The 26,088-nt window shown below is 50.3% G+C and overlaps 13 protein-coding genes across 13 annotated transcripts; 8 read left to right on the top strand and 5 right to left on the bottom strand.

Annotated features, from left to right (window-relative positions):
* The first annotated feature begins 287 nt into the window (after nucleotides 1-287).
* BGW36DRAFT_367500 (Las1-like-domain-containing protein) lies at nucleotides 288-1,911 on the top strand. The gene is made up of 5 exons (XM_046214876.1): nucleotides 288-546; nucleotides 594-733; nucleotides 842-1,306; nucleotides 1,358-1,770; nucleotides 1,797-1,911. The coding sequence occupies exons 1-5, from the start codon at nucleotides 430-432 to the stop codon at nucleotides 1,829-1,831; spliced, it is 1,170 nt and encodes a 389-aa protein (XP_046078024.1). The 5' UTR covers nucleotides 288-429; the 3' UTR covers nucleotides 1,832-1,911.
* Nucleotides 1,912-2,019: 108 nt separating this feature from the next.
* Nucleotides 2,020-3,405, top strand: BGW36DRAFT_367498 (putative hydroxyacylglutathione hydrolase). The gene is made up of 9 exons (XM_046214875.1): nucleotides 2,020-2,183; nucleotides 2,236-2,323; nucleotides 2,370-2,441; nucleotides 2,492-2,525; nucleotides 2,576-2,786; nucleotides 2,842-2,933; nucleotides 2,986-3,120; nucleotides 3,183-3,209; nucleotides 3,257-3,405. The coding sequence occupies exons 1-9, from the start codon at nucleotides 2,078-2,080 to the stop codon at nucleotides 3,338-3,340; spliced, it is 849 nt and encodes a 282-aa protein (XP_046078023.1). The 5' UTR covers nucleotides 2,020-2,077; the 3' UTR covers nucleotides 3,341-3,405.
* BGW36DRAFT_367495 (DUF1264 domain protein) lies at nucleotides 3,406-4,723 on the top strand. The gene is made up of 3 exons (XM_046214874.1): nucleotides 3,406-3,786; nucleotides 3,863-4,318; nucleotides 4,370-4,723. The coding sequence occupies exons 1-3, from the start codon at nucleotides 3,597-3,599 to the stop codon at nucleotides 4,399-4,401; spliced, it is 678 nt and encodes a 225-aa protein (XP_046078022.1). The 5' UTR covers nucleotides 3,406-3,596; the 3' UTR covers nucleotides 4,402-4,723.
* On the top strand, nucleotides 4,724-5,577 carry BGW36DRAFT_367492 (putative mitochondrial inner membrane protease subunit 1). Its single transcript, XM_046214873.1, has 2 exons — nucleotides 4,724-5,272; nucleotides 5,338-5,577. Exons 1-2 carry the CDS (start codon nucleotides 4,913-4,915, stop codon nucleotides 5,518-5,520), a joined length of 543 nt encoding a protein of 180 aa, XP_046078021.1. The 5' UTR covers nucleotides 4,724-4,912; the 3' UTR covers nucleotides 5,521-5,577.
* On the bottom strand, nucleotides 5,578-7,127 carry BGW36DRAFT_367489 (putative mitochondrial large ribosomal subunit YmL35). Its single transcript, XM_046214872.1, has 2 exons — nucleotides 6,462-7,127; nucleotides 5,578-6,412 (listed from the first exon to the last, which is right to left on the bottom strand). The coding sequence occupies exons 1-2, from the start codon at nucleotides 6,997-6,999 to the stop codon at nucleotides 5,688-5,690; spliced, it is 1,263 nt and encodes a 420-aa protein (XP_046078020.1). The 5' UTR covers nucleotides 7,000-7,127; the 3' UTR covers nucleotides 5,578-5,687.
* BGW36DRAFT_332605 (50S ribosomal protein L4) lies at nucleotides 7,111-8,326 on the top strand. The gene is made up of 2 exons (XM_046212856.1): nucleotides 7,111-7,297; nucleotides 7,351-8,326. The coding sequence occupies exons 1-2, from the start codon at nucleotides 7,214-7,216 to the stop codon at nucleotides 8,182-8,184; spliced, it is 918 nt and encodes a 305-aa protein (XP_046078019.1). The 5' UTR covers nucleotides 7,111-7,213; the 3' UTR covers nucleotides 8,185-8,326.
* A 108-nt stretch (nucleotides 8,327-8,434) lies between these two features.
* On the top strand, nucleotides 8,435-10,260 carry BGW36DRAFT_402984 (ClpP/crotonase-like domain-containing protein). Its single transcript, XM_046218875.1, has 3 exons — nucleotides 8,435-8,700; nucleotides 8,745-8,909; nucleotides 8,963-10,260. Exons 1-3 carry the CDS (start codon nucleotides 8,587-8,589, stop codon nucleotides 10,151-10,153), a joined length of 1,470 nt encoding a protein of 489 aa, XP_046078018.1. The 5' UTR covers nucleotides 8,435-8,586; the 3' UTR covers nucleotides 10,154-10,260.
* Nucleotides 10,261-10,438: 178 nt separating this feature from the next.
* On the top strand, nucleotides 10,439-12,403 carry BGW36DRAFT_12718 (uncharacterized protein). The gene is made up of 6 exons (XM_046209328.1): nucleotides 10,439-10,922; nucleotides 10,973-11,139; nucleotides 11,188-11,227; nucleotides 11,280-11,437; nucleotides 11,483-11,980; nucleotides 12,072-12,403. The coding sequence occupies exons 1-6, from the start codon at nucleotides 10,523-10,525 to the stop codon at nucleotides 12,351-12,353; spliced, it is 1,545 nt and encodes a 514-aa protein (XP_046078017.1). The 5' UTR covers nucleotides 10,439-10,522; the 3' UTR covers nucleotides 12,354-12,403.
* A 50-nt stretch (nucleotides 12,404-12,453) lies between these two features.
* On the bottom strand, nucleotides 12,454-14,335 carry BGW36DRAFT_353803 (alkaline-phosphatase-like protein; the record flags this gene model as incomplete). Its single annotated transcript, XM_046213469.1, has 2 exons — nucleotides 12,454-14,122; nucleotides 14,175-14,335. The coding sequence occupies 2 exons, from the start codon at nucleotides 14,333-14,335 to the stop codon at nucleotides 12,454-12,456; spliced, it is 1,830 nt and encodes a 609-aa protein (XP_046078016.1).
* Nucleotides 14,336-14,965: 630 nt separating this feature from the next.
* BGW36DRAFT_393021 (putative MFS quinate transporter) lies at nucleotides 14,966-16,763 on the top strand (the record flags this gene model as incomplete). Its single annotated transcript, XM_046217767.1, has 3 exons — nucleotides 14,966-15,197; nucleotides 15,254-16,595; nucleotides 16,739-16,763. 3 exons carry the CDS (start codon nucleotides 14,966-14,968, stop codon nucleotides 16,761-16,763), a joined length of 1,599 nt encoding a protein of 532 aa, XP_046078015.1.
* A 330-nt stretch (nucleotides 16,764-17,093) lies between these two features.
* BGW36DRAFT_393020 (putative bZIP transcription factor) lies at nucleotides 17,094-18,062 on the bottom strand (the record flags this gene model as incomplete). The annotated part of the gene is made up of 1 exon (XM_046217766.1): nucleotides 17,094-18,062. One exon carries the CDS (start codon nucleotides 18,060-18,062, stop codon nucleotides 17,094-17,096), a length of 969 nt encoding a protein of 322 aa, XP_046078014.1.
* Nucleotides 18,063-19,891: 1,829 nt separating this feature from the next.
* BGW36DRAFT_435214 (uncharacterized protein) lies at nucleotides 19,892-22,687 on the bottom strand. Its single transcript, XM_046221408.1, has 6 exons — nucleotides 22,187-22,687; nucleotides 22,043-22,117; nucleotides 21,878-21,965; nucleotides 21,097-21,821; nucleotides 20,735-21,049; nucleotides 19,892-20,678 (listed from the first exon to the last, which is right to left on the bottom strand). The coding sequence occupies exons 1-6, from the start codon at nucleotides 22,449-22,451 to the stop codon at nucleotides 19,972-19,974; spliced, it is 2,175 nt and encodes a 724-aa protein (XP_046078013.1). The 5' UTR covers nucleotides 22,452-22,687; the 3' UTR covers nucleotides 19,892-19,971.
* BGW36DRAFT_12537 (nuclear protein SNF4) lies at nucleotides 22,688-24,912 on the bottom strand. Its single transcript, XM_046209318.1, has 6 exons — nucleotides 24,290-24,912; nucleotides 23,963-24,086; nucleotides 23,749-23,898; nucleotides 23,323-23,679; nucleotides 23,158-23,267; nucleotides 22,688-23,106 (listed from the first exon to the last, which is right to left on the bottom strand). Exons 1-6 carry the CDS (start codon nucleotides 24,602-24,604, stop codon nucleotides 22,924-22,926), a joined length of 1,239 nt encoding a protein of 412 aa, XP_046078012.1. The 5' UTR covers nucleotides 24,605-24,912; the 3' UTR covers nucleotides 22,688-22,923.
* Nucleotides 24,913-26,088: the final 1,176 nt, after the last annotated feature.

Here is a 26,088-nt window from a genome sequence, read left to right as displayed (position 1 = left end):
GCGGATGGACGGCGATGATACCCTTGATGCCACGGAATAGCGTATTTTACACTTTAGTTAGATTTAGAACTAGTCCGCGTGGCGTACGAGAGCAAATACCAATATAATGCTGACTCTATAAACTTTGATAAATGATGATTATTACTCCAAAGTCCAGTGTCAGGCGAAGGGGCGCTGATTGGCCACCGAATTCGAGTTCGCAATAAAGTTTGCGCTAGGGCGAATGCGGAACGTGGCGTGACCCAGCCCACCGGACACTTCCCGCTTCTAGACCGAGGTCTTTGCCGGTTGCCGCCTGAGGCATAAGTCAGCAAGGTCGTCCTGGAGCTGCGATTTTCCGATTCCGCCTGCCTGTGATTGGACACTTGATCAATTTTGCAACTGAGTTGCTTCTATCAATCACCACCACGATAGTGCAAGTGCACAGCGATGCCAAAACTCAGCTTCACCCCCTGGAGGGACTCGTTGGAGTTATTGAGTATACGCTCGCAATTCTATCCCCCCTCCTCGTCAGCGCCGGACCTGCGCCGTAATGCCTGCCGCACCGTATGTATTCTCCTACTCAACACTACAAATACTAAAATTGTACGCAGGTCGAAGCATGGAAGCTTCGTGGCCATCTCCCGCATACAGTCGAAGCAACAGCGCTTCTAACCGATGCTATTCTGCACGACGATGCAGCGCGCAACTCGGTCTTTTCGATTCGCGCGACTTATGCGGCTGCTTTTTGCAGGTAGGTGTCAACCCTCTTACATCTCTCTCTCTCTCTCTCTCTCTCTCTCTCTCTATCCATGTATATATGTGTGTATTTGCGTGTGTAGGCTGACAAGAGTACATGTAGATTCGTCACTGGCCTCGTCGACTCCAAGCTCGGCGGCCTGCGACGGACCATGTTCCAGAGAGCTCTCCACATGGGCCTTCCAGCCTCCTTTGTCGAGCTGCGCCATGAGGCGACGCATCGCGAGCTGCCGTCTTTGGTAGTTCTGAGGAGCGCCGTGCATAGATCACTGGAGTGGCTGTGGGGGTATTATTGGGTGAGGATTGACGGTGCAGCACCAGTAGCAGCAGAGAATGGGGGTGGAAATGGGAATGACTATTTGTTGGGTGGGACGAGAGGGCAGATTAAGCAGAGCTTACAGCATCTATTGCAGGCCGATCCTGCTCCCGCGAAAAAGAAAGCTCGCGCTCAGGCTGTATCTGTCGTCTCACAGAGTCTAATACGTATCTGTGAAAGCGAATCTGACGGGCCGCAAGTGCTGGCACGGGTTTTGCTTGAAGATGATATTCTGATTCCGAGCGAGAGAGGGTAATCCAGTCCCCACTGCATTGTTGTTATTGATGCTGATAAGGAACTTAGGGCTGGCACGTCAATAGACGGCGTGTTTTCGACGTGGGATAGCTTGCTACAAAAAATAACAGAATCTCGTCCGTCGTTCCTGACAGTGTTGATGGAAGAGATGGCACTGGACCTGATCAAGTCTGGTAAATCAAATACAAATACAAGTTCAGAAGAGGCGGATTCATATGCAGAGGGGGTTTATATGTGGCTGGACCATATTGTGACATCTGTGGCTTGGGAAGGTTATAGATTGTATATTTCGGTATCCTATCTGCGTGCCATTTGTCGTGAGATGTCCAATCGCTGGACGGTAATGCTGGAGCAGACATTATCTAACATGTCTTCTGTGGGTGAGGTTGAAGATAGCACGGCGAATGGCCGAGCTGTTGATTTCGATATCTATTTCGATGACGGATGGGAGACGCTGGGGAGTATGGATGGAGTTGTCCGAGACAAGTGAACTTAAGGCCCATTGGAGTTGAAAGCAGCTAACACGATACTCTACTGTACATAATAATATAGATAAACAACGGCCAGTGCCGAATAATAAGTAATAAGTCATAAGTCTGTAATAATATTAATAATAATCGATTTGATATCCAGTCCTCATTCGTGCACGCTAATCACGTGGCGATGACATAATTGTTATTCCTCCCCACATCATCCTTCCAACGCAGTAACGCAGTAACACCAAAACATTATTTATTCCAGTATACCGACCCCTTCCTCTATATCCTTATGAATCCCGTACGGGCACTACGGAAAAGCTTTACTTCTACAAGAACTAGGATCCAGCGCCCAACCCAAGCAGCCCGCACAATGCATATCCGCGCGATTCCGATGTGTATGAGCCAATAACAATACCACGCGAATTGCTGCTGATTAGGATGTTGCAGGGACGGGGACGAGTAATAATTACGCGTACCTTGTTACCGATGAGCCGACGAAGCTGGCTGTAATTGTTGATCCGGCAAATCCGGAAGAGTGCGTTACCTACTCTTATAGGAGAGACTTGTCTGATGGTGAGCAGGGTTTTGCCGGTCTTGCAGGCAGAGAAAGATGCGGGGAGGATCAAGCTGGGCGCAATTGTTAATACTCATCAGTATGTACTACCACTGATGAAGACAGAACACTGGCTAAGGCCTGGATTAGCCACTGGGATCATGCGGGCGGAAATGATGGGATTGTAAGGGCTTTTCAGATCCTGGCTTATTGATCACGGCTGAATGAGTATAGCTAAAAGCGTTGGGTAAACTGGACGTGATCGGCGGCAAAGACTGCAAAGAAGTCACCAAGACACCCGCGCACGGCGAGACATGGAAACTCGGCGAGAGAATCACCGTCAAAGCGCTACACACGCCTTGTCATACAAAAGACAGTATATGCTATTTCCTTGAAGATGGGAATCAGCGTGCTGTGTTTACGGGGGATACACTGTTCACTGGGGGTTGGTTCATCAATAAATTGACCTAGCAAGTGTATATTGTGCTGAGACGGTGCAGGTTGTGGGCGGTTTTTCGAAGGCAATGCCGCTGATATGCACAAGGCGCTGAACGAGACGCTTGCGGCGTTACCGGATGACACTAAAGTCTACGTGGGTTTTTCGCTCGGGTTTGTACGTTTTCTGGAGTGCTAATGCTGGACAGAGTGGTCATGAGTATACGAAGTCAAACGTCAAGTTCTTGTTGACTGTTTCAAAGGACCCGGCGATTAAGAAGCTAGAGAAATTCGCAGAGGAGAATAAGAATACGCAGGGCATTCTGACAATCGGGGATGAGAAGGTGAGTCCTCGATTTTGAATTTAGATGAATTAGATGGTTGTGCTGATAGTGTGTTTCTTCAGGCACATAATGTTTTTATGATGCTTAATGTAAGATTATCTGATCTGTTTAATACTACGTGAACTGACGGGAATAGCATCCGGATGTTTTGAAGGTAACAGGGAAGCAAGACCCAGTGGAGGTCATGACTTCGTTGAGGGAATTGAAAAATGCTATGTAGTAGTCGATTAGCAAGAAACCATTCATCTTGAGAAAACATCCTGTGATTGGATGAGAAATCCCAACTTGCTTCGTTACATATATGTATTGTAAGGTCTCCATCACCGTGACGTCAACCCATTACCTCAATCGACGAGGTATACATAAATCTTGTAAATCTCCATCAATTGAACACCAAAAAACCATCCAACTCAATCAAATTCCAACAAATACCTATCATCGTACTACCCATATACTGATATCAACAACCAGGTCCAATGGCAGCAACTAAAACAGCAGGCGAGCCACTCACCACCAAAAGCCGCGTCCTCGAGACCGCCGCCGGCATGATCCAGGACTTCCGACCCGTGAAGCAAATCTGCGCGTATCTCAACGCATTCCATGTATACGCATCGGACCAAACTCGCGCCGTTGAAGCCCACCACTACTGTTCCCACATCACCGAAGGTGCATACCCACGACGCTCTACAACTCCACACTCCTTTCCACAGCCAAAGGTTGACGTTGACATATATATATATAGACATCCGCCAATGCCTAATTTACGACTCTAACGCCGCTAACGCGCGCCTCATCGGAGTCGAGTACATGATCAGCCCATCCCTCTACGCAACCCTGCCTAAAGCTGAGCGCGAGCTCTGGCACTCGCATACCTACGAAGTCAAAAGCGGGGTGCTGATTATGCCGGCACCAACGGGAACGCCAGAGGCAGTGTGGGCGACGGCAGAAACGGCGGAGATGAGGGATATTATCGGGTTGTATGGCAAATCAGTGCATCTGTGGCAGGTCGATCGAGGGGATGCAGTGCCGTTGGGTATGCCGCAGCTGATGGGCAGTTTTATTAACGATGAGATGGTGCAGAAGGTGAATCCGCAGGGGAAAAGCGGGCTGATGGAGGATAGGGATAGGAGGTTTGGGGTGGATTATAAGAACAAGGCTGAGATTAGGAGGGGGATTGAAGAGCCGGAGAAGCACGAAGGTATATTTTCTCTTCTACATGGTTATTTTCTGATGGATGCTGATCAGGTAGATGCCGATGCATTGATGCGTGGTAAAACATAAGATTGTATTGATTGGTATGTATTGGTATGTCCCCCGACTACTACACCTCGACTCGCCATGCGCCATACTTAAATGGTTGTCAGAGCCAAGTATCGTTCGTGGGAATTGAATTGATTCAATTAATCTTGCTTCACTGTCCACACTTGCTCGTCCTGGTGTTAGATTTCGGCGACGGCAAGCTCTAGCAATTTTAGAAGCGAGGAGAATTCCACATAAAATATAATACAGAAAGTACAGTATAAATGTCGTTATAAAGAAACCTGCAAAGAAACCTGCAGCAGACCCAGCATTATGAGTTTGTCTGCAGAATCCATGCGTTGGGGATGAGTGAAGAAAGGAAAAACACGAAAAGCGAAAATTTAAAATAAAAGCGGGAGAGCACGTGACCAATTCCGCCAAGCCAATAATCATCCGCGATATCAAACATCTTATACACTTCAATTCTCAAGCTCAACAGCGACAGCGACATGAAACGCAAATTGCAGCAGACCATTGCCAGGACGCCAGCACAATGAGCGCCGCCTTCCGCCAACTCCTCCGCACCATCACCCCCAGCGCAGTTCTACGATACACGCTCGACAGCGTCGGAATCTGCTGCGCCGTGACGCTGTTCTGGGAGCACTTTTATACCATCCAGCAAAGCGAGGGCCCGTCTATGTACCCAACACTCAATGTCCGAGGCGACTGGCTGCTTACCTCACGGCGGTATGAGCACGGCAAAGACATTCGTGTCGGCGATGTCGTGCGCTATCACCACCCATCGTTCCTTGGTGTTAATGGCGCGAAACGGGTGCTAGGATTGCCGGGCGATTTTGTGTGTAAGGATCCTGCGTTTAGTACGGATGTTGGCGCGGAGAATGAGATGATTCAGGTGGGTTATTCTCGCATACGCATTTGCATACATGGGGAGGCGGGGCTGTGCTGACTCTGCTGGAGGTCCCCGAAGGGCATGTCTTTGTTGTAGGCGATAATTTACCCTGGTCGAGAGATTCGAGAAATTACGGGCCGCTACCCATGGGTTTGATTAATGGCAAGATTGTGGCGAGAGTATGGCCGCCGTCGAAAATGCAGTGGGTTCAGAATAGCTTGGAACCGGTTGATATACAAGAGTCGGCTTGAACAAATCGATTGTACAAATACACCAATTGCACGAATTACTACAGCATGGATTGGCGTTTGGTTTTTGACTTGAAAATGAAATTCGGTGTACATAGTCCTACATGTAAAATACATATACAAAACCAACTCTCCAACAACCTGCAGTCTTCTACTGAAATGATGATTGTTTACCGGAATGATGCTGGGTTTCTCCGCTTGTATGGCAAGCGCTCGGGTTTCTTCCTCCGCAATTCCAGGTCAACGATATCCATACCTAACTCCTTCATAACCTGCTCGGTATTCTCGTCCCACACGGTACGGAACAGATGTGCACCAATGGGTGTCAACTTGTGCCTTGTCTGTAGGGTTCGTAGACGGAGGTCTTCTCTGACAAGGTCCTTCTTTTTCATAGCGGCAGCATCTAGCGGTTTGTTGTCTTTTTGCTCCATGATAAACAACGGGAGACGGTGATATGGGCTTCCCTTTTGGGCAGCTGGAGGAAGCCATGGAAGCAGGATCTCAGCGCCCTCGGCCAGGTTCGCGAGATCGATGTATGGGGTGGTAGGAGAGATTGGTACGTTGACGGCGAGATAATGGCATTGATAGTCGAAGCCATTGGTTTCTACGTTGGGGATGTCGGGGTTGACGACTGCAATGGTAACAAGCTTCGTACCCTCCTCAAAGGATTGGACGTTCAGTTTTGGTGCATCCATGCTGACTTTGGAGTCAACGAATGAACCCGGCTGGACGGCTTTTCCGTTGAAGTATAACTTGACATCGACGATTGGATCGCAATGAGGGAGGACGTCGGGGATGACTTTCATTTGTGTAATTCGTTGAACAATAATCATCCGTCGGTATTCTCGCCATTTTTGATCTGCCAGATGTCGATAGATTGGCAAGCTCATGTCGCCTAAAAAATCCAGTTAGCTTATATAAATGAAATCCTTATAAAAGCCTACCCTCTCCATCCTCAAATTTTCGTTTGATCAACGGATCGTTGATATCCGCCCAGACCTTCAAATTCTCCAAGTGTTTCTCCATGCCCCCGATCTTCGACTTCTTCACATTTGTACTCCCTGCTTGCTCATCGCTAATAGCCTTAAGCCTTTCAATCTTTCCTTGTTCCCGAGCAATATCCTTCAGCTTCCCTTCCCGGTCCGCCTGAAGCACTTTCCTGGCCTCCTGGAAACATTGGTATGGCAGTAGTTCGAAGGGGATGTTTGGCGAATCCTGCAACGCAGCACGGCGTCTTCGGGAGCCGATTGGAGAGATGCCAGACTTGAAGAGCTTCCTTTCCAGGCGACGGCTGGTCACTAATGTAGGGTCAGGGGCTCTGTAGAATGGCTCTGGTTTGGCTTCGGTCGGCGCTTCATCGCGTGCCACGGCGGTCGTCTGGAAGGACCGCGTCGACTGCACAGCAGCAATTGAGATGCTTTTGCCAGACGGCTGCCGCAGGTACTGCAGCAGGGGCTTGGAAGCCACCCCGTAATTGGACATGGCGATGCTGTCTTGACTGGTAGCAGTAGAAGAGGTAATTAAGGTACAGTACGATTGTGGTTGGCACTTTTTTTGCGTGCCGGCACTAGCGTCGATGCGGTCTGCGGCTCCCGTCACTTTCTCAATTCTCTCCCCATTCGACTTTGCAAAAGCCTTTCATCACCCCTGCCACTCTCGTGTGTGCAATTCCTGCCTCTCTGCTGGATTCGCTACAATGGCCGGTAGTGAAGCGATGCGGTCGTTGAGATGGCTCACCCGCAGCGCTGCGAGCGCTTTTAACAAGCCTGAGACGGTAATGGTGAGTCGACTCTGTTTCTAATGATTGAAAAAGAAATCTAATATTCTATGAAGCGACAAGCTGCAGCGCGCTCATCACGGCACCTGGCCACTTCTACAGAACCCTCCACAGAGACCGTATCCCCAGCTGCCGATGCAGACATTTCAACTCTTCCAACAGCAACCACTGCGTGGTCCCCCCCCTCTCCAGTCCTCGTCACTCTCTATGCATTCCCATCCATGAAACCTCTCCGCTTCGAAAAGTACCCAGCGGAACATCTCCAAGTCCCTCTCCGACGAGATCTCCTCCACCGTGCCGTTATCTACGAAGGTGACAACACTCGCCAGGGCACAGCGAGCACAAAATGGCGCGACGACGTACACGGCAGTGGACGCAAACTGGCCCCTCAAAAGGGTACAGGTAATGCACGAGTGGGCGATAGGAAGTCCCCTATTCGGAGGGGTGGTGGTGTGGCTTTTGGACCTCATCCACGCGACTTCTCGACCGACCTGCCTCGAAAAATCTACGACAAAGCTTGGAGGACTGCGTTGAGCTACAGGTACAATTGCGGGCATATCATGGTGGTCGATAGAATCCAGATGCCAAGAGATGCCTCGCCGTGGTTTTGGAAGACGTTCTTTGAGGCGAATCCGTGGGGGAAGGGGAAGGGGAGATGCACGCTCATCACGGATGAAATGGACAAGGAGCTGTTCCGTGCAGTCAATGAAGTTGAAGAGCACGCGAGGATCTTAGATCGGCCGGACGTGGATGTGAAGGATCTCTTGAAAACGGGGAAGCTGATTATCGAGAAGAAAGCGTTGGATAAGATTCTGCGAGAGCACTCCAAGGACCTTGTCAAGGCGGCACCCAGGGCGAACTATCCCCGGAGGTTGTATTTTAGTGAATAGTTGGACCTGTATCATATGTACCGTAGTTCTTTTTATCCGGCTGATTATTATTACTATTTATTGTGACACTTGGCATAAGCAGCCAATTCACCATCGAACAGACAAATCTACACACAATATCTGTGTGCATGTAGTCTACTTACTAAAATTTATTAATATTCACTGTAATTCGTAATATAGATATTGTAAATATATTATATATGGTAACTGGTGCTCGGTTAGTCAAGGAACCAGCCGAGCCCGAGGTCAACCGCAGCGGAGAAAGTCTCGGCTTCTTCCTCACTGTTTAAAAGTTGCTTTAAAGTCACTAGCCTAGCGACTGAGGTTCCTCGATCTCCCGAACACTCTAAGTACATTACAGCAGCCCAATTCCAGGTGCGAACACGTGCCTCGCTGCCATTGATGTTCCTTCGACACATTCCACCACGACTGCACACACCGCTGAGCTGGTCCTCGCGGTCTCTCGTCGCGCCAATGCCTCTGCGCGCCAAGGTGACCAACCCAGCTTTTGGGAGAGTAAGTCGTAATACTCTTATATCAAGTGCTTTCTGACGCTCTAGATGCTGGCTACCGCGCCCGAACCCCCCAAAGAACTCCCAGGCGACGAGCCCGACGACGTCCTCTTCCACTCGCACTATGGCGTGCGCTTGATCGAGCTCAACCGGCCCAAGAAGCTCAACTCTCTCAATGGCTCGATGGCTCGCAAGATCCTACCTCGTCTATTGGTATTCACACTATTGCCCGGGCCATTTTCTTTAACTAATAATGCTGTCGACAGGAATGGGAAAAATCACAACTGGCCAACGTCGTCATGGTCTCCGGCGCCGGCGAGAAAGCGTTTTGTGCGGGCGGCGACGTCGCAGCCCTCGCGAAATGGAACCAGGAAGGCCCGAAGGGACAGCAAAAATCGACGGACTACTTTGGCCTGGAATACCAGTTGGATCATGTGATAGCAACCTACACGAAGCCCTACGTCGCTGTGATGGATGGTATTACAATGGGCGGTGGTGTTGGCTTGAGTGTGCATGCCCCCTTCCGCATCGCTACTGAACGCACCCTATTCGCCATGCCCGAGACCACCATCGGATTCTTCCCGGACGTCGGTGGCTCGTTTTTCCTCTCTCGTCTTGACGGTGAGGTCGGTACATATCTGGGCCTGACGTCAGAGCGGTTGGACGGCGTGCAAGCCCTTTACAGCGGCATTGCTACGCACTACATGCATTCCAGCGTGCTTGGAAACCTGACGAACCGCTTGTCCGAACTGGTCTTCAACGACTCCGCCAAACTTGATGAGCGTCTGACCCTAGTCAACAAAACCATCAACGAGTTCTCCACTGGCCTGCCACAAGAACCGATTCTTCTACGCTACAAGCTGCGCCAGGCAATTGACCGATGTTTCCAGCACAACACAATCGAGGAGATTTTCGCCGCACTAGAGGAGGAGAAAGACCAGAAACCCTGGGCACAGAAAACCCTAAAGACGCTGTCAGAACGATCACCGACATCGCTGAAGGTCACGCTGCGGCAGCTTCGACTAGGCCGGGATTGGACCATCGACGAAGCTTTCCGCCGCGAACACGCCATTGCAGCGCATTTCATGCGGCATCCGGATTTTGTCGAGGGTGTCTCGGCGAAATTGATCGCTAAGCCGCCTAAGAATCCCGAATGGAAGCCTTCGAGGCTGACAGATGTGAAGGCGAGTGATGTCAACGAGTTTTTTAAAGCTCCAGAGGAAGAGCTAGCTCTGTTTAACAGGGACAGCTACGCCAACTACCCGCACGCCAAATACGCGTTGCCGTCAGAAGATGATATTGGGAAGTTTGTGCGGGAGAGTGAGGGCGCGGGCCATTCGATTGTGACTGAGTTTGCTAATACCTGGGGGCAGAAGGAGGGTGTTAAGGCAAAGCTGACTGATGTTCTCGGTCGACGGACAGTCAAGACCGATGATGGGTATAAATGGATTGAGTAAATTAGAGTGCTGCTTCTGTCGTATTAAACATAATCTGTGAATACAATGTATTATTGGTTAATAATAAACGTAACATAGTAGTTTGATATAACCATATTTGACATCCACAGTGAGTGCAGTTTTCATGTGAGTATACAACCAAAATCAATTGGTATCAACAATAATATATTAAAGCCAAAACATAGATCAAAACATCCAATGTTTCTCAAGTTTCCGATCTTATCGAATTTGATGGTGCCACCTGGGTCAGACCGGCCCGAATCCGCCCACTCAACTGCTATCTAAGTTTATCACTTCAATAAACTACAACATTAAGCCTTGAGATGTCTACAGATCCAAGTATAAAAAGTTTACAACATTGCAAAGACAATGGCCGAACAAAATTTCAGGCCTGAGCATCTCAATCCATCAGAGCCCGCTGATGCGGTATCGGATAGCGAGCCACTTCTTCAAGACCTCGATTATGGCAGCCAAACCAACCTCACTCACAGCACACCATCTCCAGAGGAAGAGCAAGCACCAGGCAGCCCGCCAGCAGGCACTCAAAACATAACGCGAAAGCTCTACATCTCACATTTTCTGTCGATGTGGAATTCGCGCATGTTCGAGTTCGGCGCCGTGCTCTTCCTCGTCTCTGCGTTCCCGGGGACCTTGCTGTTCACCTCTATCTACGCGTTGGTGCGATCGTTAGCTGTTGTACTGTTTTCCTCAATGCTGGGCAGGCTAATTGACCGGTTTGACCGGTTGAAGGTTTTGAGGGCTTCAATTGGTGGGTTTATGATTTTGACTTGATCAATGTATGTGCTAATTGTTGAGCAGTTTGGCAGCGGCTGCCCGTCGTTGGGTCTTGTCTGATTCTGCTGGTGCTGGTGTCCAAGACTGGTCCAGGGCTATTATCGTACATCCTTTTTGGCTGTGTCTCGATTCTGGCTTGTCTGGAGAAACTGGCGTCGGTTGCGAATACCGTCTCCGTTGAGCGAGACTGGGTATGAAGCTAATCTCTAAATCTTTGTAGTAATGCTAAGATGGTCTAGGTTGTAATCATCGCCGAGAGCCTTGCAATCCCAAGACAAGGTATGTATTCTACCCATCTATCCCTTCTCAAGCCCATCTAATGAGTAGACAGACCTAAACGCATCGATGCGCCGCATCGACCTGTTCTGCAAGCTGATTGCGCCGCTTTTCATATCCGTCATTGACAGTTACTCGACAAAAGTAGCTATATGGACTGTCTTTGGATTGAGCTCAGTCTGGGTGGTCGTTGAGTATCTTGCCATTGCCCAGGTCAGTCAACTACAACATTCCATAGGACCAAGCTTATGCAGTCAGGTGTACAACTCGATCCCCGAGTTAAAGAAACGTCCCACCACCACTATATCAAACAACAACACCCAAAACCACCCTGAAGCCAACAAACCCCTATCCCCCTGGCACGCCTACATCTCCTCCCCGATCTTCCTCGCCTCCTTCTCCCTCTCCCTCCTATACCTCACCGTCCTCTCCTTCTCGCCGCAAATGATCACCTACCTCCTCTCCACGGGCTTCACCAGTTTGCAAATCAGTTACATGCGCATCGGCGCCGTCCTCTCCGAGCTCCTCGGCACCTGGGCCGCACCCTTGGCCATGCGTCGCGTCGGGCCCATCCGCGCCGGTCTGTGGTCGATAAACTGGCAATTCGGCAGTCTTGCAGCGGCCGCAGCAGGTTTTCTGGTCTTCGACGATCCGTCAAAATCAAAACTCGTAGCGACGGTTTTGGTGGTTGGCGTGGCGGTGAGTAGAGTCGGTTTGTGGGGGTTTGATTTGAATGTGCAGTATTTGGTGCAGGAGGTATCGTACTCCCCTTACCTTCCCCCTCCTTTTTCTTTCTTTCTTACATTCTATTGTTTGGTTACGTTACGGAACCGGCTGATGTCGACAGGAAACAACTCCGAATCAAAGAGCGCAGTTCTCGTCTACCGAAATGGCCGTGCAGAGTATCTTCGAGCTGCTCTCGTTCACCAGCACAATAGTCTTTTCCCGCCCCGACCAGTTCAAATACCCCGTCCTAATCAGCTATGGCGCAATCGGCACGGCGGCGGTGTTGTATGCGGCGTATGTGAGAAAGGTCAGGGGGCATTTGGTGCATGTGTCTAGATGTCTTGGGGGGAAACAGGTCCCTACTATATCAACGGATCGGAGAGGATATGGAGGGTTGGTGTGAGGATGTAATGTATTATTTATTTTTTTTTTCACTACTTACAACATTACCCGCTATACATATACATATGTATGTACGTGTAAATATATGCTTCTGCGTAGGGTTAGAACTGTTTGACTGTTCTCTGAAACCGCGGCGGCTTTCGCATAAACTTCTCCGGCTCGTCTCTCGCCCCGGGCTTCCAGTAATCAAACTCCATCCATGCATTCTCGGGCATCTGCGCCTCTGTCGCCTCAAGGAAAGCGCCCAGGTCAGGGTTGAGCGGGATGACGCCGGTTTCGATGACATACTGATCCCAGAGCTTGAGCAGCTGCTTGAGACGCTCCGGCTCGGCTTCGGCCAAGTCGTCGACCTCGCCGGGATCCTTGGCGAGATTGTACAATTGCCATTTCTCGGGGCCCTTGGGTTTGGGGATATACACAATTTTCCAGTCTCCAAACCGCAGAGCGGCGCGGCCGCAGGTTTCCCATCCTTGAATAAAATCTTTTGCGTGGATCCGTTCGGCCTGCCCGGTGGCCCACGGGTAGAAGCTCTTTCCGCGCATATGCACGACTTCGCGGCCCTGATACGTCGGGGCGGGATGCTTGACGCCGGCCATTTCGAGAATGGACGGAGCAAGGTCCATGACCGTGGCGAATTGGTCTGTGATGCCCTTTGCGGAATTGGCGACGTTGACGCTGCTGGGGAATTTCGCTAGGAATGGCACCCGCACACCTCCTTCCGTGGTATACGCTTTGTACAGACGAGACGGGGCGGTGGCGGCCTGGGCCCATCGCGGACCATACCAAATGAAAGAGTTGTAATTTCCGAGATTCTCGATGCTGTTGTCGTAGTACTTTTGTAGATGAGGAAGAACACCGCTCTTGACAAGCGGGTATGCTTCGTAGGCGGCGCCCTCCGCACCGTTGTCGGACATGAAGCAGACGAATGTGTTGTCGAATTCGCCAATGCTTTCAAGGTAGTTGACAACTTTGCCTACATTTGCGTCAATACACTCCACCATCCCGGCAAACACTTCCATGGCGGTGCAGGATTTCTTCTTCTCGTCGTCCGTGTAATCTTTCCATTCTTTGACTTCCTCAGCCACCACTGGATGGGGCTTGACATCGTCTTTGATCATACCCAATTCTTTGAGTCGCTGAAGACGTTTCTCGCGAAGGACGTCCGGTCCCTCATCATATACCCCACGGTAATGCTCGATATACTCTCTCGGAGCTTGCAGCGGCCAGTGCGGCGCGGTAAAGGGTAGGTAAGCAAAGAAAGGACGCTCCTTGTCCTTCTCCGAGTTATGCCAGTCCTTCAAGTAATTTATCATCTTATCACCGTATCCATCAGACGAGTACCATCCCTCCGGAAGCTTCTTTACGTAGTGGTCGTCCTCCATATGGAGAGCAATATAGCTAGCTTCAATAAACGTCGGGGTATCATCTTGATCCCGCAGCTGGGGCTCAAACGCATAGTGGTTGGAGCAGGCAGGCAGATGGGCAAAGGAACGCTCAAACCCACGTTTTCCAGGGGCTCGTTCTGGGGTTAGTCCTAAATGCCATTTCCCAGACATCAGCGTATGATAGCCTGCGTCCCGTAGTAGTTCGGGGAGCGCGGCAACCCGCTCGTTGAGATAGCCCTCATACCCCGGCATACCGCGCTGCGGCGCGGTGCTCATTTGGGAGCCCTTGGGCCCGTTCTGGCCGCTGATATTGGTCCATTCGATGAGATTACCCAGTCCGGCGATGTGATGGTCTGTGCCAGTCATGATCATAGCACGAGTGGGGCTAGACAAAGATTATCAACTCATTGCATTTGAAGCAAGTATTTAGGACATACGAGCACGCAGCGGCAGCGTGGAAGTCGGTGAACCGAATGCCGCCATTCAGGGCTATTTTGTCGATATTCGGGGTCCGGATCTCGCTGCCAAAGCATCCAACATCTGAGAAGCCCAGGTCATCGGCAACCATGACCAGGAAGTTGGGACGTTTAGCAGCCATTTCGTCTAACGTTGCCGCTGTTCAGTTGGGTCGATAGAGATTTGACCAAAAAGAGTCAAGATTCGTAAAACCTCATCAGTACAAGAGTTTAAGACTGCCCCTCGCCTTTCTCAGCGAGCGTGACAGATACGTTGCTAACAACTAGTCATGACATTTGACCTGTTTGGTCCAAGGCTGGCCCACCCACTGGCTCATTGCAACCCCTTCCCCGCATGTTAGTTGTACGCGTGTCGTTCGCTCACAGCAATGGCAGCAGTGTATGTAGCGACACCAAGTAGTCCATACAGGATGGGTAGTGGCTAGCCGGATGCGCAGTCTCACACCTTAGCAGTAACAACGCATGCCTAGCGCAGGCTATGGCATTGTAGGAAGAAGCAATTGCAGTAAGAGCAAGGTCTTGTTAGAGTGAGAGTAAAGAGCAAGAGACGGATTATCTTCCAGACCCCACCAGGCCTACCCCGGCCAATCACCACGTTATGCTTGTCCTTGCCGCTGCCGTCATCGTCATCCGCCGATCCATCTAATAATAATATCCCGTCGTTATTAATTATCTAATGTCGCTTACACTCAACGCCTGAACAACTACTTTATATATACTATCATAACATGTAACTAGAGACCCCAGCAGTCATGGCAGTCACCAGCCATGACGAGGACGAAACCCACGCCACGTCCCAGAACGTCAACACCAGCACAATCCCACTGCTCGGCGAGCACGACGCCGACGACGACGACAGAATATCACATTATGAGGCACAACACGAGGTCAAACCACTCCTCCAAGCCCGTCTCCGCCTATACTGGCTCGCAACAGTCCTGTGCTGCGGCGCATTGCTCTTCGGCTACGACTCCGGCCTGATTGGTGCCTCCCTCTTCCCGTCCGTCAAGTTTATGAAGTTATTAACACCTGCGCTGTAGGGGGCGTGCTAACATTCACCTCCTTCCACGCCGACTTCCGCTTTGGCGACTATGGTCCCCCCAGCGAAACCACTGTCAGCGCCATCGCTGTCGGAACACAGCAAATCGGCGCCCTGATCGGCTGTCTGGCCATCTGGCCCGTGAACAACTACCGCGGCCGCCGCATGGCGATAGGCGTGTGCTCGCTCGTGTTCTGCATGGGCGTGCTCCTCGAGCTGATCAACGGGCTCTCCCTCTCCTTATTCTATCTCGGCAGATTCATCGCGGGTCTCGGCGTCGGCGGCTCGTCCAGCGTCATCCCCATCTACCTATCCGAAATGGCGCCGCGAGAAATCCGCGGCCAGCTGGGGAGCTGCTACCAGTTCATGTTCACCATCGGCATCTTCGCGTCATACTGGATCGACTATGCAGTGGGCATGATGGCATCGGGGTCGCTGCAGTGGCAGATCCCCGTTGCGCTTCAACTCGTGCCGGGAGGTGTAATGGGGATAGGCGTGTTGACGCTGCACGAAAGCGTGCGCTGGCTCTCGTCACGCGGCGAGCACGAAATGGCGCGGCGCAGCCTGGAATGGATCCGCGCCAACAACTCGGCGCTCGTCGCGGACGAGCTGCTCGAGATCCGCGCCGGCATCGAAGACGAGCAGCGCGAAAAGGCCGGCTTGTCGATCCTCGAGCTGTTCGAGTGGCCCAACGCGCACCGCATTCTCCTCGCAATCGGCATTTTCCTAGCCCAGCAGTCGACCGGCGCCACCGCACTGGCGTACTTTGGTCCGCAGTTCTTCGCGCTCATCGTCGGGCCCGGTGATAGGACGTTGCTGTTGACGGGGATATTCGGCTTTGTCAAGGTGGCCTCGTGCGGGATGTTTATCTTGTTCATGTCTGATCGCTTCGGGCGCAAGACGCTGCTTTTCACCGGCGCTGCGCTCATGGCGATTTGTATGTTTGTGACTGCTGCGCTCGTCCGCTCGATCACGCATGGCGATAGCTTAACCCCTACCACCACTGACTCTACTACTCTACCTACCACTACAATCACAGGCATCATAACCGTCGCCCTGATCTACCTAAGCATAATCTTCTTCAATCTAAGCTGGGGCCCGCTCCCCTGGCCATACACATCGGAGATCTTCCCAACCCGGATCCGCGAATCCGGGGTGACATGCGGGGTCAGCGCGCAGTGGTTTTTCAATCTTGTGTGGAGCTCTGCGACGCCGTTTCTGTTGAAAAGTCTCGGGTGGGCGACGTTTTTGTTGTTTGGCGTGTTGGATGTGTGTGTGATGTTGTTTGTGGTGGGGTGTTTGAAGGAGACGGCTAGAAAGACGTTGGAAGAGATTAATGCCATGTTTGAGAGGGAGGATGGGGGAGGGACCGCCAGCAGGGACAGAGAGAGGGAGAGGTTGGTGGGGGATGGTACAGAATAGGAAACGGTTGTTTTTATAGAGTATATAAAGAGCTAGTCTATTGCTATCGTATTTTGTTATACAGTTTCGCACTAGATATAGATAACTAGGTAATCGATACTGCAAGCTAATAGAATGAAGGAAGGAAAAAGAAAGTAAGAATAGAGCTCGCATTAAGCGTGTATTCCGCGGCGCTAACAGCCACTGGGGGCCTGAAATAACCACCGATAACACCAATAATTGATAAAAGAATTGCTATTTCGTATACCATCCATAAGCATACCATGAACAATAGTATGGTAAAGCATCCGACAACACCATATACTCCTAACCGCTCAAATAGATGAAAGGCCGCCTGTCAACGTCATGTCATTATTGTCGTTGATTAAAAGAATAAAGCCACACCAAGACCAAAAGAGAATAAAATTTTACTAAAGGACTCAGTTGACGTTGATCAAGTTATTGAAATCATCGTCGACCGACATAGCAATAGACGCCTCTGAATCACGTCGAATCTGCTGTTCCAAACTCGCAGCTCCATCTAGTGGCATCGGCTCGTCGAATCCGAACGACACTGATGCCCTAACAGACGGCGATGGCAGTGCTTCCGGTAGACTGTCGCTGCCGTCGGTAGGCTCGCGCCGGTCCTTGTGCGCAATCTGCTTGACCATCTGCGCGAGATGGAGCTTGATCGGCTCATCACCACACTGCGCATGCCGCAAGACTTCGTTCTTAAGCTCCAGAATCTCGGAGCGGAGCTGCGAGATCTCGGAGTTGAGTCGTTCGCGCTTTTTAGACTGATCTCTGAAGCGCTTTTCGAGCTGCATGGTGTGTTCTTTCTTCTTCTGTCGGCACTTGCTCGCAGCGAGCCTGTTGCGTTCGAGGAACTTTTCTCGTTTCGAGCGATCCTGGCCATCGTCGTCAGAGTCACCTGTGCTGCTTACGGTTGCGATCGAATGCTTGGATCCACGCAGCTTGCGACGGCTGGACCCTACGGAGGCATCGGCATAGCCCATCATCGAGGCATTGACCATGCGGTCTTCACTGCTTGGTGGCGTCGGCGTGTCGTCCCAGGCGTTTCTGCTGAAGGTGGTCATGAAAGTGGTCTGTGGAGAGAGCTTGCTGTCGTCGAGTGGAGGAGTTGGTTGGCCGTTTCGGACCTGGGTGTATTTGATATCTCGGTCGAGGTTAACGTTCGAAAATGTATTGTCGATTTTGGGATTCCAGCCAGAGAAGGATTCTGATAGCGGGCCCATATTCCACACGGGCTCGTCGTCGGCATTGAAACCCAAGCCCAAGATATCTTCAGGGAAGGTCGGGTTGGTGTCGAAGGATGTGGTGGTATCGGCAGTGGTGAATGCCGAGGCATCTAAGGGCGACTGCTCGGCCAGCATCGTGTAGGCAGACATCTGAGCTGATTTCTATGACCGGTTGTGTTCTTCCTCGGGAATGCACTAGGACGCCGTGTCTGGGTCTGTACGATGATTGATGCGTAGAGAGAGTCGTTGACGAGGATATTGTTGTTTTCGGGTGCTGCCTGTTAAATTCCACAGATCAGGGCTCGGTGAATGCAGTGCCCCGCGTGAGGACGTGACGGCAGTCAAATAGTGAATAAAATAGTCAACCAAATCGACACTTCTGGGCATCAAAGTAGGCTGGTTGGCTAAAAATGAACCATGGGCTGAATGAGTGCGGGAGTGATGTAGTAGTTGTGGTTCATGAATGTGTAACCAGGTGTAAGAACAGTCCCCCTCGCAGAAGGCAGGCGCGAGCTGGTCTCTGTTTGCAGCGGCCACGCAAGATCAGACAGGCGCAGAAAGAGGCAGGATAGACACTGTGAGAATAGATAATTGAGAATCGAGTTGAATTGAGTCGAGAGCGGGATCGAAAGTTGCAGCCAGGGAGCTTCCAGTGTATAGAACAGGCCGTGCCGTGGAAGACTCGTTCAGGGCCCAGGGCGTCGCAGTACCAGGTCACCGTTGTCGTGAGCGATTAAATTACAGCAGAGCGATTAAAGTATACAACTACAGCAAGTCTCGTGTATTCTATGTATATATATGCCCCTCCAAACCGGTTCGGCGACGCCTCATGCTAAACGTCCAAATCGAGATCCAGCCAGCATATGATGTCGACGCCCCACCCACTGATCGACTTGGAGCTTTTACTCCAAGCTTGCAGCTGTGGCGTTCATGATTGGCCTGGTTGGCGTTCCGGAGCAAATAAGCAGCGAACGCACTGAGGTCTCTGACATCATGACGGGCGGATCCAGCAGCACATTTCCGCATGAGGATGTTTGACAGCCGTTCTCAGCTTTGTTTTTCTTTCTTCTTCTTTTTTTCCATACTTTAGTTGCACCATATGGTTGCACGGGCGCCAAGATTCTGGAAGGAGGAGTGTGATGCTGACACTGAAAATAAAGTTCACAGGATTAATAACAGTGTAGATAATAGTTAGCAGGAAGAGAGCGAGGTTGCGTGGTGCAGCCTGGAAGAGCATGGCCCAGAGAGGCAAGAGCGGGACCAGGGGTAGCTTCGAGCCAATGGGCGTCTGTCTTCTTGGGAAATAAGCACGCTGATTGGACGATGGCCGCAACAGAATCTAACGGATGGGGTGATCGCGGTCTGTTAGACGGCCAGACCAGGACGGCGCAGTGATATAGTAGCAATAGTGTGCGAGTATTATGATAGGCTTGCAAGGCTGGACTGAGCGATCGGCAAGAATCCATCCCACAATGCGTGAGAACTGCTCTGGACGAACGCGCAGCGGAGTTGACACCCGATGTCATGACGTGACGACTTGGCCTGGCCGGCCTTCATTTGTGGGAACAGAGGTATAACAACCTCGACGATCTCGATACTCGATACTCGATTCCTGTTGATTCATATTATTAATTTGTTTGCCCCCCAGCATTTCTTGTTCTTGTTCTCGCCCTAGCTATAGTGTGCTTATTACCCCCTCATAAAATCAGCCTAAGTCCGGACTTCAACCCTATTGGACGCTTCGCCGGAACACACGCCCGACCAATCAGACGTCGTTGGCTTATATTTCCAGCAGAATACTTCTATTTCCAGTAGAATATATGATGGCAAGTCTGATTCCGGTGCATGAGATGCAATATCTTGGAAGATAAGGACAGTTAGAAATACATAAAAATTCATTATAGAACTGTCTAACAATACATTGTATCAACCTCCTATACGAGCTGGTTCTGTCCGTATTTCATAGCCATACTTATATATTATATACCGATCCATAATCAATATTCTGACACCAATAATTCAACACAAACAATTTCAATGTTCCCTTATCAGACACTCCTTACACATCAAGATCATGGAGCTGTCGGCTTACCCCCCGCCAATTTGCCATCATCATTCTCATCACGTAAAACGCCTCGCTCTGAACATCGTCTTCGCCAACAGTGGCTGTCAACTCGGACAACAATGGCGCAAAAGCCTGAACGATTCGCTCGCGAGTTAACATTCCGGTGCATCCAATCACCGGGTCGTGCATCTGATTAAACTCAATCTGCCGACTTGTTTCATAGTCAAGCAAGGTACACAGGCCAAACACGGCACATATCAAATCTAATTGTAGATCGTCGGTCAATGCTAAAATCGCCAATGAGATTGCTCGGTTTCTCGTCCAGGATGTAGCGGGTGTGCCCCCATAGAGTCCATATATCCCGGTGACGTGTAGGTTTGCTTCGTCGGGAAAGGGTTTGTAAGTGATGTCGACAAGTGTGAGGTACAGGCGGGGCGATCCTAGGATACCACCCGGTATGCCCGCAAGAACATATTTGAACACCCACGCCACGGGAAGAACATGGAACCGTCTACTCAAAAAAGTTTCCTCTTCATTTCCAAAGCCCACAACCTCTGCAGGGAATCCGGATTTCCGTATAGTACTGTGAATGGTATATTTCTCTCTCTCTGCTGAGAGTACCTGGTCGGCAAAGTGATTGTAAATCCGGAAGGCAGTGGATGAGTCTCCAGGTTCGAAGAAAACGTTTCGGGCTTTTGGAGCTAACTGCTAGTCAGATGCTTACGCCAGATATTGACGTTGTTTATGGACAACATACCATGAATTTTCAAGTAGTCAATCATTGATACCAGGCAAGATGGAAGTCTCATCACCGCAGGACTGAAGTCCCCAGGAAATGTGAGGGTACTGTGGCCCCCCAAGCGAGATAATATTTCAAGACTTTTTCCTTTAAGTGAGTCCATGGAATAAAAGCGAGCAGACAGACCGGTGAAGGTCTTTACACGACGTAACGCGGGTGTGTCTTTGGTTGCTCCTCTGAGACGAAAGCTGGAACGCATACTCCGAACTTTGTGGAGGAAGGATTTCTTTTTAGATGGTTTCGGAGGTGTAATCGGAGTCTCACTTTTGAAGTCTTGAGACGGTCAATACATGATATTTTATGCAATCAAGATAGCTTACTGATTGGGTCACGTTCAGGTACAACTAGACGATATAGACCAAGACGTCCGGCAAGATCGTTAAAGTCTCGCAATGCCCTTTGATGGCGTAGCTCGATTCCAGTATCGGAGAATAGTCGCTGGTGAAGCATGTACCGTCGCAGGGTCGGTACAGTAGGTGGGTTGTAGTCCGAGTTTTCAGAAATATAAGTGCTAACAGGGCCGATTTCAGGAAAACCGGGAATAAAATCGCTATTCGGACTTGTTGGAGAAGGTGGTATTCCGGCTGCAAGTTGCGCAGCTTTGATCGAAGCAGACGATCTGGCGACTGGTGGCGCAGGCTGGATGCATACGCCCAGAGGATCCTGATCAGCAGGAGCAATAGGAGAGCTTGCCTTTCTAGAAGGCCGATGATGTACCGTGTCGCCACTTCCATAGGAAGTATCAGACTTGACTGTCTGATCGCTTACTTTCCTAGGCTCAGACGGCTCTCCTGACGAGGTTGATGGCCCTACGATGGTGGTACTGGAAGCAGTGGTACTGGGTGGGACCACTTTCATGGAAACAATTGAATTTCCATCGTCATCACCATCGGGTCCGAATTTGAGTTGTGACATAACTGAGTTTGTCGGCAGCTCAGTAGGGGGCTGCATCGGTAAGGATCGGCGATGGCGAAACGCATTTTTGACCAAAGCAAAGCCCCTAGAGCTTTTATGCTGGAGACGGCCCCTCCAGGAGAAAGAAGTGCTGAAGGAGGTTAGCTATCAGATCAATCGCATGATTAGCGCGACTATGCGACATACCTGATCTTCACAACAGAGCTTTGACCTGACGGAGGGGTTTCTCGCTCGTCAAACGAAAGGGTGACAAGCTTAGAAGGCTCAATAGCATCTTTTGACCGGATACTTTAGCACAACGAAGATACGATAAAGGAGGCCGATTCGAAAATACGAGTGATATCAACTTACTTGTGGTAGTAGCTGCCCCAGCGGAGGACATGCCGTGAGGAAGACTGGTAGGGGTGAATTGTTTACCCAGTTTATCTTCACCACCGATAGTCAGCAAAAGACAGCAAAAGACAGCAATGTGTTCATTGAGTTAAGGGGTTCTACTTGAGGTAGTGGCCTTTTGGAGAGGAGAGTCGCTCTTCGACTCTGGTTTGGCTTGTGAAGGTCCAATGAGGAAGTTTTGATAAAGGGAGATTTTGGCTTGTTGCTGCCTCTGCAGCAGTTGTTCTACAGCAGGAGAAGAGCTCGTTTTCTCAGAATAATCGAAGATAGAAGTAGTGGAAGAGGTCAGCTCAGTGAAGCCCACGTCGACAGGGCTGAGAGGGCGGAAGAAGGTGCAGATTCGCTCCACCAGGAGCCGCACGGCCATCTCTACGGGAATGCGATGATTGCGCACAGTGAGTGGATGGAAGAGCAGATGAGGAAGTGATGGAAAGAGGAAAGAGCGGACAGAGAGAGGTGAGAAGGAAAAATCGCGCGGTAGTGAGGTAATGGATAGGTCACGGCCGCAACCTCAGGCAGCCGCATGGTCGTGTATAGAAGTATAGAAACTGTATAGTAACTGTATAGCAACTGCACAAACACGATTGCCCTTCGCATTGTACTATCTCGTCTATTCAGCATAGCAAGGGTCAAATATCTTCATATATAAAAAAGGAGAACACCGGATGATACGCAGTCGCAACCGCTGCCCTGCCATGTTCCTTCGGATAGGATATCAGACAGGACGCCTGAAAATTAGGAATCTCTAACCAAGACATCTTGTGCGCCTGTATATGCCCAGTCCATCAATAACGCCGGCCCACATGCAAGACAAAAGAAATCTCTATGTACACCTTTTATTACCACTCGTCCTGCTCACCTTCAAGTAAAATATACTGTAAGATATCACTTAAAGTCAATACACCTATGAGTCTAAAGTGGTCGTCCACGACGATCAATCGATGTACCCGAGATTTGCGAATGGTGTCGAAGATGGTGTCCAACCCATCGTTGACCGAGCATGTGTAGATGCCGGGGAAGTCCTGGCTTGGCCATTAGCAGAATATCAAAATAGGATAGGAGTTGTAACGTACCGGTGAGCGCTTCCTCAAGGCCTCTCCCACGCTGAGGTTGAGGTCATCGTACACCCCGCCTTTGATCAGCGTGATCACATCCACAGCCTCGAAGACATTGTAAACGATACCTGGTCGAGTTAGTATCTCCCCATCTCTGCTCAGAAAATACTGTGATCTGCCTACCCTCAGAGTTAACGATGGGCACGCTTGATATACTGCGCTCGACCAGCTTGTGGATGACCTCAATCACAGGCGTATCCATCGACGCGGTGACAATATCACGATACGTTCCAAGGCGGATCTCCTTCAGTGGTTTCCGCAAGTTCTGGGTCTCACCCACGTTGACGGCGACAAACTTCAATATGCGATACTGCGTCACCACGCTGACGACCAGGGATCGATCGGTTTGGCTGTCATTCGAAACCAGCGGTATTCTGCGGGCACGCGACGATAGCATGCGGCGACAAGCTTCATACAGCGGTCGTTCGGGATCAATGGAAATGGTTTCTGGAGGCGCTACACCCAAGGCCTTTTCCACCTCTTTAGGTAGGTTAGAGTTAGTCGAATCGGCGTTTTGTGAGTGGGAAGGGGCGGCTTGAGTATTGGTACCTCTCAAACTGTTGAGCCGGAACTGATCAATTCTGTCTAGGGTAGCCGGGTTCTGGAAGTAGTACTGGATGACGTTGATGTAGTCCGACGTCGTGAGCAAGCCGGCAAAGGTCGACGTCGACGAATCCCATAGAGGAGCGGAAACGATTCCTGCGTCAGTGCATGACAGTCAGTTGGACAAGCTTTTCTACGAATGGGTGAAGGCGATGCTTGCCATTTTGTATGAGGATATTCAAGCTCTCTTTGACTGACAGCGATGTGTCGAAGACAATCAGGCGGAAGCTGAGGGGCAGAACATCGTAGCTTGTGCGGACTTTTAGAAAATTGCGGATGGCGCGCTATTAGCTCGGCGAGTCAAAAGTCAGTGAGACGCAATGCAATATCCAATAAGCAAGAAGATTCGATTTGGGGATTCTTCGAGGCAAGCCAGATAGCTAGGTGGTAGCTGTTGTCCAAACCAATGGCGCGATAACCCCCACGACCGGGCCAAGGCCAATCACGGTGGAAGAAGAAAAAAGCGATGCAAATCAGAAACACTCACCAAGCCCATCTGCTCCTCGACATCAACGGGTCGTTCGGGCTGAGCGGGTGCCATTGGTTGCGAAAGGCCACGGCGGCGCAAGTGCAAGTATGAGGCAGGCTGCACAAAACCCCTCTCGTGCCTCTCGTGACCGGCGCGGGAGTGGACGTCGACGCTGCTGCTGGGACTGCCGATGCTGGGTCCGAGATGGGGGATCTGGGAGCGTTCGTGACTCGAATTAATGCTGTCCGACGCGGCAGAGCTGGACTCTTGGTCTTGCGTGGTGGGGGAGTAGGAAGGGGAGGTCGGGGTCAGATGTTCGTCCTGGTCAGCCATGCTCGTGAGAGAGCGCGAGTGCCTTGCTGCCTTGGTGCCTCAGCCCGCATGCGGGGTGGTTGCTGCCTGTGCGCCTGAGGCCGAAATTGCAACAGCACCTGATAGCCGGTAGTTTGTTAATAACCCGGTTAGTGGACTGTCGATATTGAATTGTGATCTTGGTTAGTATTTGATAATGGTCCTTCGTTTTGCCCTCGCTATCAAGCTATTTATTAAGCCCAAATACGCTGGTGAAAATACCAATTGGGCAGGCCAATCTGGTCATTGCCGCCGAGCCCGGTTAATTGCCTCGCTATCATAATACCCCGCCAGGCGAGATAAGTTATTATCAGTGACATCAATTGATTAATTACACCGATGTGGGGATGCTAAAGTATGAACAAGCAATGCAATCACTCCATATTCTCTCGTTTCACCAGCAGGACAGGAGGAACGAACGTCCTGCGCCCGAATAGTGCATAATAAGCAGTCGCAAACACAACCATCCCGCCATACTAAACAACGCTCCAATTCTTCATCTGCGGCGTGAAAGGTGTAGTGAGCGGGAAGAAAGTAAACACAACAACCGGAAGCAGGAAACAGAGAGCACCGATATTTATGGACATACCAATCCTGCCTAACGACCAATAGCGTTGCGGCAAAGGCTGGCCTCGGAGACACAGCCGATGCTGATCATATAGGAGGATATTAGCGAGGTGATGGTAAGCGACATAGTGGTGTTGAGGGCAACAGTTGAGCCGATGTTGATGAGCGATAAGAGGATTGTCACGAACAGAGACTCGAGGACAGCCTTTAATGGAAGACAAAATGAGGTTCTTGACATAATCAGATAGCCCCAAACCAGGCCCGCTGTACCTCCATCCATTAAACCGGGTGTGAGCAGTCTGATACAATCTCTTTAGTATCTGAAATTCTCATATTGAAATCTGAACAGAAACCTAGGTTAGCAAAACCTCCCATGTGCGATCAAACTACACCCGAAACCGACGATCGAAATGAATCTGAAATTTTTCTATAATGTGTCCTAGTTTGTTTTGGAATAGCCGGAGCACTTGCTCTCTTCCTAGCGTGATCATATCATGCCGGTCCTGCGCATTGCGCAGCACTTTTTAGGAACATAGCCTATGAGCATGTTGTTGTCGCAGTAGGCGTTTATCTCATTGGACAACATGGCGCGAGGATATAATTCACAGCTCCACGCATGAGCCGTTAATTAGCTAGATCAAGCCTACGATTTCGAAGAAGTTTCATTGTGGTCGGCAAAGGAAGAAGATGCATATATAGACTCGGAAGATCGATTTCAAAAGGACGATCGGTACGGTAGCATTAATTATTTATTTCAAAGTTTTGATCTTAGAATAAAAAATAGATAAATACTGGATTCATTCGAATTGCCGAATGGGGACTCCCTGTGAGCAGCCCAACACTATTACATGCGGGTACGTATGATTGGTCTAGGGAGGGCAACTACATATAGTGCCTTT

The sequence above is a fragment of the Talaromyces proteolyticus genome (assembly GCF_021365285.1).
Source record: "Talaromyces proteolyticus strain PMI_201 chromosome Unknown BGW36scaffold_1, whole genome shotgun sequence".
Lineage (NCBI taxonomy): Eukaryota > Fungi > Ascomycota > Eurotiomycetes > Eurotiales > Trichocomaceae > Talaromyces > Talaromyces proteolyticus.
The sequence above is the reverse complement of the archived record's forward strand: the minus strand, read 5'-3'. Positions and strand labels throughout refer to the sequence as shown.

Bases quoted from the DNA above. Each gene is read 5' to 3' on its own strand.
- BGW36DRAFT_367500 (XM_046214876.1), top strand. From the start codon at position 430: ATGCCAAAACTCAGCTTCACCCCCTGGAGGGACTCGTTGGAGTTATTG. The intron at 1,307-1,357 runs GTAATCCAGTCC...TAAGGAACTTAG, and splicing joins CTGATTCCGAGCGAGAGAGG to GGCTGGCACGTCAATAGACG. The intron at 1,771-1,796 runs GTATGGATGGAG...GTCCGAGACAAG, and splicing joins CGGATGGGAGACGCTGGGGA to TGAACTTAAGGCCCATTGGA.
- BGW36DRAFT_367498 (XM_046214875.1), top strand. From the start codon at position 2,078: ATGAATCCCGTACGGGCACTACGGAAAAGCTTTACTTCTACAAGAACT. The intron at 2,442-2,491 runs GTATGTACTACC...GGCCTGGATTAG, and splicing joins GCAATTGTTAATACTCATCA to CCACTGGGATCATGCGGGCG. The intron at 2,934-2,985 runs GTGGGTTTTTCG...AATGCTGGACAG, and splicing joins CGGATGACACTAAAGTCTAC to AGTGGTCATGAGTATACGAA.
- BGW36DRAFT_367495 (XM_046214874.1), top strand. From the start codon at position 3,597: ATGGCAGCAACTAAAACAGCAGGCGAGCCACTCACCACCAAAAGCCGC. The intron at 3,787-3,862 runs GTGCATACCCAC...ATATATATATAG, and splicing joins CTGTTCCCACATCACCGAAG to ACATCCGCCAATGCCTAATT. The intron at 4,319-4,369 runs GTATATTTTCTC...CTGATCAGGTAG, and splicing joins AGAGCCGGAGAAGCACGAAG to ATGCCGATGCATTGATGCGT.
- BGW36DRAFT_367492 (XM_046214873.1), top strand. From the start codon at position 4,913: ATGAGCGCCGCCTTCCGCCAACTCCTCCGCACCATCACCCCCAGCGCA. The intron at 5,273-5,337 runs GTGGGTTATTCT...ACTCTGCTGGAG, and splicing joins CGGAGAATGAGATGATTCAG to GTCCCCGAAGGGCATGTCTT.
- BGW36DRAFT_367489 (XM_046214872.1), bottom strand. From the start codon at position 6,999: ATGTCCAATTACGGGGTGGCTTCCAAGCCCCTGCTGCAGTACCTGCGG. The intron at 6,413-6,461 runs GTAGGCTTTTAT...TGGATTTTTTAG, and splicing joins AAAATTTGAGGATGGAGAGG to GCGACATGAGCTTGCCAATC.
- BGW36DRAFT_332605 (XM_046212856.1), top strand. From the start codon at position 7,214: ATGGCCGGTAGTGAAGCGATGCGGTCGTTGAGATGGCTCACCCGCAGC. The intron at 7,298-7,350 runs GTGAGTCGACTC...TATTCTATGAAG, and splicing joins ACAAGCCTGAGACGGTAATG to CGACAAGCTGCAGCGCGCTC.
- BGW36DRAFT_402984 (XM_046218875.1), top strand. From the start codon at position 8,587: ATGTTCCTTCGACACATTCCACCACGACTGCACACACCGCTGAGCTGG. The intron at 8,701-8,744 runs GTAAGTCGTAAT...CTGACGCTCTAG, and splicing joins CCAACCCAGCTTTTGGGAGA to ATGCTGGCTACCGCGCCCGA. The intron at 8,910-8,962 runs GTATTCACACTA...TGCTGTCGACAG, and splicing joins AGATCCTACCTCGTCTATTG to GAATGGGAAAAATCACAACT.
- BGW36DRAFT_12718 (XM_046209328.1), top strand. From the start codon at position 10,523: ATGGCCGAACAAAATTTCAGGCCTGAGCATCTCAATCCATCAGAGCCC. The intron at 10,923-10,972 runs GTGGGTTTATGA...ATTGTTGAGCAG, and splicing joins GGTTTTGAGGGCTTCAATTG to TTTGGCAGCGGCTGCCCGTC. The intron at 11,981-12,071 runs GTATCGTACTCC...TGATGTCGACAG, and splicing joins TGCAGTATTTGGTGCAGGAG to GAAACAACTCCGAATCAAAG.
- BGW36DRAFT_435214 (XM_046221408.1), bottom strand. From the start codon at position 22,451: ATGGCCGTGCGGCTCCTGGTGGAGCGAATCTGCACCTTCTTCCGCCCT. The intron at 21,966-22,042 runs GTAAGTTGATAT...TCCGGTCAAAAG, and splicing joins TGGGGCAGCTACTACCACAA to ATGCTATTGAGCCTTCTAAG. The intron at 20,679-20,734 runs GTATGTTGTCCA...ACTAGCAGTTAG, and splicing joins TGACTACTTGAAAATTCATG to CTCCAAAAGCCCGAAACGTT.
- BGW36DRAFT_12537 (XM_046209318.1), bottom strand. From the start codon at position 24,604: ATGGCTGACCAGGACGAACATCTGACCCCGACCTCCCCTTCCTACTCC. The intron at 24,087-24,289 runs GTGAGTGTTTCT...CCGAGCTAATAG, and splicing joins TCGAGGAGCAGATGGGCTTG to CGCGCCATCCGCAATTTTCT. The intron at 23,680-23,748 runs GTACCAATACTC...ACCTACCTAAAG, and splicing joins CCGGCTCAACAGTTTGAGAG to AGGTGGAAAAGGCCTTGGGT.